Source organism: Aquila chrysaetos, chromosome 21 (genome assembly GCF_900496995.4).
Source record: "Aquila chrysaetos chrysaetos chromosome 21, bAquChr1.4, whole genome shotgun sequence".
NCBI classification, from domain to species: domain Eukaryota; kingdom Metazoa; phylum Chordata; class Aves; order Accipitriformes; family Accipitridae; genus Aquila; species Aquila chrysaetos.
In genome coordinates, this window is record NC_044024.1 from 20,730,318 (window position 1) to 20,737,760 (window position 7,443).

A 7,443-nucleotide genomic window follows, 5' to 3' on the forward strand; every position below is an offset into this window, starting at 1 on the left:
CTGGCACCTAGACTGCGTACTGCTGACTGAAAGAAGAAACAATAGCATGGTCAGGAAATACCCCCAGCCATGCTACTCTTAAGAAAGGAATACAACAATTATACAAATTTCAGTCTTCCACTCTTTTTGAAAAAAGTTTCCTAAGTTTTCTTGGAAGACTTCTTTTGGTTTGGTACGTACCCTGGGGTTTTTGGTTCCAGTGCACACATGTGGAGCGGTGTGCGCTGTGCCACCTCGTGAGGACAGATAAGAAAGAAACAGTTTTGGATTCAGACTGATGCTGAATAAACAGAGTGCACCATAGCTGGCAGGGTGGCAGCAGGCCTGTGTCACTGCAGCCCAGTTTTACCAGCAGAGACTTCTGCACATCACCAGTTTCTTGCAAAGAGAGGACCCTAGATTCCACTTGCTTTCATGGAAGACCCTTGCAAAAAATGCATTTGCCTTGTAGAAGGCAGCCAAAGCAGATGAAAAGGATTAGCATCACTGGTCTGGATGCTGAAAATTCCCTGCTTCCTTAACCTCAAATGTTGATTAGGGCTCCTCAGGAAGCCTCAGGTCAACTGTTAGAAAGATAACTGGATTTCTTATCTCTGACCAAATTCACACTCAGCCATTCCTGCCCTTACCCAGATTATTTGAGATGCTCTTTTTCTCCATACATGCCTCATCTCCTGCTGGAGTTAAGATCAACTTGAACACTTACAGCTACAAGGCATTTTCAGGTGTCTGAGTAAAATTGCAGTAGATTAACATCAGGCATCTGAAGTTGGTACCATCTGTATTCGCTTCCAGGAGTCTTTTGCAGAGGTTGTTGCCCCTGAGTTAGGAACAGTGAACAGCTTGTGAGGGACTGCCTGAAGTTCCCCGGTTATCAGCTAGTTTTATTAAGGTAAATCAACCCCAACAGGGACAGGATCCATCTGCTGTGTATGTGGAATCAGAGACTTCAGTGAGAGGTCTCGGCTGCATCCAAACAGGAGAGCTCATAAGCAAGAACTGTTTTTACAGCTAAGTTTCTTAGCTGATGGCACACAGTAGTTGTTGGGTTTAATAGTCACATTTAGACCACATTCAGGGAATTCTGCAAAGCCTGCAAACAAAAGGATGCTCTTTCATTTTTATGAATGATTGTTTCAATAACGGAAGGCATGCAGGAGCTTTAGGTACTGACAGTAATTTAAATGCATAAATAAATTACAAAGGCATTAAAGGATCATTAATCATAGAGTTAACAGCAGTCTTAATGTAGATGCATTTGTTGTTTTCCACATGCAGAGCAAACGCATCCCATGTTGCTCAGGTTCTTTCCAGCCTATGCAGAACTCACAGGAACGAACCATTTTCCAGGCATGAGCATCCTGGATATTTCTGTGACAGTATTTGTTTTCTCTCACTGTGATTTCCTTCCATCAGGCATATGCCTAGGGCCTGAGAGACAAACATTGGTGTGATAAATATCCTTTGAAATGCAGGTTGGACCTCCCTAGTTTCAATTTAAAAAACCCAAACATACCAAACGCTAAGCATTTCTGTTTGCCTTTTCATTTATTAACCACAGTGCATCAATTTGCCTCAAAACTGTAGCATATTTTCCAAATGCTGTGGATCTTCTACAGTTTCAGGCTTCTAAATCATCTGTATATTGTTCTGTCATGTATCTGGGTGGCCTGGATAGCTTTAGGATATCTTTTTCACAGACTGCAGCTATAATTGTATGCCGAATCCTTTCTTGTTTCTTGGTATGTTAAACAAATTAATGAGCTTATTGCCCCTTTGCAGCTACTGCAAACACTCACTTCCTTTGTACTGTACTTGTTTTTCTTTGCTGGCTGTATCATAGGAAACCAAAAGATACATGAGAAGAAGGTACTTCAGCTTCCCATAGACCTTTCTCCTGTTGTTGTAGAAATATTTAAAAGGTGCAGTACCTAGCTAAAGATGACTCTTCCTCATGATTCATGTTCTGTGAAGAAACAAGCAACTAAAAGATCTCCATTTATCCTGGCACTCTGGTTTCACAGTCAGGTGAATGTAGCTGGAATAAAATTTCCAAGGTTGACATCGGTGCTGTATTCCTTTATCCTAGGAGAAGTAACATCCCTCGGATAGTGAGTGCCCTCACTTAAACATAGTGAGGACAGGCACTCCAGCTCACCACTGTGTCTGGTGACTGAGGTCAGCTGCAGATGGACAGGATAAGACTGATTTTTTGACATTTATATAGTGGGAAAAGTAAAGAAACTTCCTTTTATTGTTTTTACTGTAGGATAGTTCATTTGCCTTTTCGGGCTTGGAAATCTTCCTCTGTATTTAAAAGGATAATAACAAAGTCAGTTTGGTCACGGTCTATTTAAATGCCAGTAGCACAGAGCTGTTATCGCGGCAGACATTTTTATGGAAGACTCCTAGGCCTATTTCTATTATTTCTACTGTATATTTTAGACATATTTGTGCAAGTTTAAGTTTGAATAGTTCAAAATGTTTGTCTTATGTTTCTAAATAACATCTTGCAAAAGCAGAATTAACTCATCTCTCTAGCTCAGCATGTTAGACCTTGGTTACAAGTGAACCACATTAGATAATGCTCACCCTATGTTTTGCAAAATTACATTGCAATTCCTTGGCCTGAGGAATATCAGGAAGACTTGCTAAGCTGCATGAACACCGTCAGCTGCATGGACGTGAGCGTCCTTGGCTTTGCTTAAGAAACTTAAGCTTAGCTTAGGCTAGATGCTATTGAGGAGGAGAAAGGCTGGAATTTTGAAGGGTTTGGATAGGCCTGTGCGCACAGAATGACCATGCATTCAGATGAGGAGCTGGACGTTCATGCACATCATGGAAGGGAATTCACAGAGGACTCAACCCTTAACACAGATGAATACTCCCAGTTCTGAGGTAACACTTGGCTTTGGGTTTTAAGTTGTTCCAGCTCTTCTGTCTGTGAAGATCACCCTAAAAACATGAAACAAGTGTAATAGATTTAATGTTATCTTTCCTAAAAAAAAAAAAAGCAACAAAGTTTTCTAAAACAGTGGTTTTGAGAGATGAACTACCCCCAATTCTTCTCACTGGGAAGCTTGCCTGAAACATGAAGATTATAGTTTAAAGGCAACATAGTCTATTCTGCTTTTTGTCCATTTTTGCTGAAATACTTAGTGAACATATTTCTCTCATAGTCCAAGCCACTTTCTCTATGTCACCAAGCCTGAGCTTTCAATAACCCAACTGCCAAAACCTCCCATTTCTTCCCTGCAATTTCTGGGATGGGGACATCATTAATGTATTTACTTGCATATCAAAATTAGCACACAGTTACTATAGGGATGGAATTACTCATTTTTCTGATTAGACCACATATTTTACCACATAAGTGAAGCTGATCTGGAATTTGGAGACTGCTGAAAGACATAGTTGCAGGTGGCTCCTCTCTGCCCAACTGCATTTTCTTCATAATATATTTGTGCATGCAACTTAACGTGTCTGTGTTGAAAATGAGGTTCCAAATGTTTCTGTTTCTTTACCCAAGGAATAAGCTGATGGATTTACTTTTTTTCATGCAGTTACCATTTTTATCAAGAATAGAGCAAGAAACTTGACTACCTTTGTTTTACGGAAGCTGTACTTCAGGGACCAGTGAGCACTGCAGAGATCCATTTTATGTAATAATCCTTTGAAATTATATAGATAGACCAAATTCACTCTTTAAAATAGCCTGTAAAGCTAGTGCCAATACTTGGAGAAGCAAAATGTGCTTTTGCTGATGTAGTTCATACTAACTAGGTCAGCCAATGAAATCAGCTGTCAAGGCAAGATCATTTTGATGTTGGAATAGCTGTGGCTGCATCAGGGGGGTTTTTTGTTGGTATAGAAAAATCATCTCTAACCCTCTGCCAGGGAAGAAACTGCTACTGGAGACTGGACCTAAAAAAAGGGGTCTATATGAGCAATTATGGATATGAAGAAAACAGGTGGAGTCTCGTGTTTCCTTTTTCTCTAGGCGCTGTATCTGATAGCTACGAACGGGACACCAGAGCTGCAGAACCCGGAGCGACTGTCCGCTGTGTTTCGCGACTTTCTGAACTGCTGCCTGGAGATGGACGTGGACAGGCGAGGGTCTGCCAAGGAACTTCTGCAGGTAAAATGCGAAGCGGCTGCAAGTGAAACAGCTGTACTATGTAATGGTTTTCTCGTCAGCTAAACTCAAAGGCATCAGATGGAACCCCCTCATATTAGTCTCCAGTCTTGGTGCTTTTCAAATGAAAGATAAGTAGAATCATAGAGTAGTTTGGGTTGGAAGGGACCTTTAAAGGTCATCTAGTCCAACCCCCTTGCCATGAGCAGGGACAGCTTCAACTAGATCAGGTTGCTCAGAGCCCTGTCCAAGCTGACCTTGAATGTTTCCAGGGATGGGGCATCCACCACCTCTCTGGGCAACCTGTGCCAGTGTTCCACCACCCTCCTTGTAAAAAAATTTCTTCCTTAGATCTAGTCTAAATCTACCCTCTTTTAGTTTAAAACCATTACCCCATGTCCTATCGCAACAGACCCTACTAAAAAGTCTGTCCCCATCTTTCTTATAAGCCCCCTTTTAAGTATCGAAAGGCCACAGTAATGTCTCCCCGGAGCCTTCTCTTCTCCAGGCTGAACAACCCCATCTCTCTCAGCCTGTCCTTATAGGAGAGGTGTTCCAGCCCTCTGATCATTTTTGTGCCCCGTATTTCGGTAGTATATTCAGTTTTACATGGTGGCAAAATAACTGAAGTGGAATGATACCAGGTACAGAGGCCTGAAATGGTGTTGGTGACTACCGTATACAGAGATACGACCAGGGAGGAACCCAGTGAAATCTGTCGCAGCCAAGCGGTCAGAGATTTGGCTGTGGGAAGAAGGGGCTGTGGGGTGCTCCCTGTCCATCCTGCCGCACTCTTAGAGGTTTCTGCCACTGAGCCCCACTTTTAGAGGTGTTTGCCACTGAAACAGGGACAGCTGAGCGGGACTTGTCACAGCTCCATTTGCGGCCTGGCACAGTCAAGTAGATGAGAAACGCTACAGGTTTACTGCCAGGTTTTGTGGCAGTTAAGGAGTTGCAGCACGTGCCACTTGGCTGTCCCTGCTGTGAAGGTGCCAGCCAGCACAGGAGGGGCAGGGGATGGGATGGTAGACACTGCTGTCACCGCAACCCAGAGCGGTGTCCATCAGTGCTCTGCCACTTGTCTCCCTGTTCTTGGCTTGGTACTGAAAACCTGTACTTCAGTGGCCTTCAGAACAACACATGGGCCTAAATACTACTGGGGTAAACATTTCCTAGAGGTATTGGAGTTCCCTGAGGAATGGCTTATGCTCCTCATCTTTTTTGACAACTACAATAGCCCGTGTCTTTAGAAAACAGGAACCTAAGGAAGTATTTCGAGTTTCCTGAAAGGAGCAAGGCCCTGGGACAGCAAGCAGCATTCCCAGAGCGCTGGCAGGGCAAAAATCCCAGCAAGCTGAAGACACCTTGATAAATGGATTAATAGGATTATGGGCCATGTCTGCCTGTGATAGCAAGGTACTGGACATGAAGATGCAGGTGCACATGGTCCCCTCAGTCCTATTTCTGCGTATTCCTGGTAACCAGAGGAATACTGCTTGAGCCTGTGAGTAACTGAGTTTGGAAAGTAATGGTTCATTTCTTTTTTTCCTTTGGGCAGCATCCATTTTTAAAATTAGCCAAGCCTCTCTCCAGCCTGACTCCTCTGATCATTGCAGCAAAGGAAGCGATTAAGAACAGCAGCCGCTAGCGCTTCAAGCCGGCTTTCTCCCATGCCAGCTCAGAGCAGGACTGAGAACAAAAACTCTATAAAACCTCAACTCTTGTGCTGCAGGACAGATGGATGGATGAACAAACCAACGGTCACAGTCATGGTGGTAGGAGGGAGAACAACCCAGTCCCTCAAGGAGTAAAAAATTATCATTTGTCTTCTTCCTGCTTTCTGGCTCCTTAATTTATTTTTAAGATGAAACAGGGCTTAAGACAGAGAGGTAATGACCGAAAATGCTTTGCTGCCTCAACCATTTCCAAGGTAAAGCAAATTCAATTGGAAGATTCCCTTCCTTCTCACCCTGTGAATAAGCTGTACATTCACTTTTAAATTGTCAGTTGTTTCTTAAAGACGGAAAGTCCCTTTTATGGGGTTTTTTTGGTATGGTTTGGGATTGGAGAAGGGTCTCCTTCATTCATAAACTCCAGACTGCACTGCCTTTTGAATACAGCCCACTCGCTGGTATTTGCCTGGTCACGGTACTTCTAGATGAGGAAGAAAGTGAAATTGTATTTCCAACCAAAAATGAATCAAGAGTGGGGCAGGCAAAACATCCTGTTGAGATACAGGCTTTCAACTGTGAATATATAGTGTTTTGGTTCTTGACAATTTGATTTGTATAACTAATTGTAATCTCTTTGCCTGGATGACAGTCTTACTAAAATGAAAAAGCAGAAAGATCAGTCAGTGTGCTCAGAAAGGGCTCGTCTGATGCAAAGCTGTAAGAGAAACGTGAGGAGAGAGCAGGCCCAGCCTTGCCTGGTGCCGAGCCCCAGCAGACCCCTTGCAGAGCACAGAGCAGCCTCAGCATCCGCAGACCCAGGCTGGAAGAAGGCACTTGTAGCAGCAAGCGGCAGCAGACCGGCACTGGGTGCTTGCCTCTTCCTGGGACCGGACTAATCATCCCATATCAGAGCCAAACTGGCAGCGGGCTGCTCCCGAGGTGAATCGTAGCCATGCTGTGCAATGCGCGGACTGGTGGGATTATCCATCTTGGGTCTGTGCGGGAGTAGAGAAGGGCAAAACAGAGCTGAGTGGTGGTGTCACTTCTGAGGATGCCTACTCTCCTGGTCGTCTTGTAGCTCCTGGGAAAGGTTAGTAGCGTCTGCGCCACTCTTGGCAGAGGGGGAGGGAGCCGGGCTGCTCCGCAGGCTCGTGCGCAGGTGAGTGTCCTTTAGGCACGCGAGTTCTGCCGTGGAAACTGGGGCCGACGCAAGTGAGCGACAACTTCCGCAGTTTAGATATGTATGAGCCAGTGCAGCAGACAGCTCTGGAAGAAGGTGCATTAAAACCTGGAGTTCTGCGCTGAGCGGGAGCAAACGTGTGAAATGCTGAGTGGATTGCAGAAATACTTAGAGGCATCGAGCCAGCCTGCCTTCTGCTGTCCTGCGAACAGCAAGCACGGCTGAATGCAGCTCTGAGTTGCTGGGAGGGAAGGAATCCTGGATGTGGCTGAGGATTGTGCTTGACTAGTCAACTGATTTGTAAGGGAGCAGAATAGTTTAAGTATGCAATTTGTGGTTTATTTATTCATTTCTGAAAGAAAGAAACAATGTGGCTTCACTCAGAAAAAGCATTTGCATGGAGTATTTGTTGCTGTATTTTAGTAGTATAACTAATCAAAGACCTTCAAAACAGC

At 44.2% G+C, this 7,443-nt stretch overlaps 1 protein-coding gene across 4 annotated transcripts in view; it reads left to right on the forward strand.

Moving 5' to 3' along the window:
• Nucleotides 1-5,965, forward strand: part of PAK3 (p21 (RAC1) activated kinase 3) — a 146,820-nt gene extending 140,855 nt beyond the window's left edge. For all 4 annotated transcript variants that reach the window (XM_029996393.2, XM_029996394.2, XM_041118916.1 and 1 more), the window contains 2 exons: nucleotides 4,001-4,138; nucleotides 5,694-5,965. In XM_029996393.2, coding sequence (XP_029852253.1) covers nucleotides 4,001-4,138; nucleotides 5,694-5,783 — 228 coding nt within the window. In that variant the 3' untranslated portion in view covers nucleotides 5,784-5,965. The remainder of the gene's footprint in view (nucleotides 1-4,000; nucleotides 4,139-5,693) is intronic.
• The last annotated feature ends 1,478 nt before the right edge of the window (nucleotides 5,966-7,443 follow it).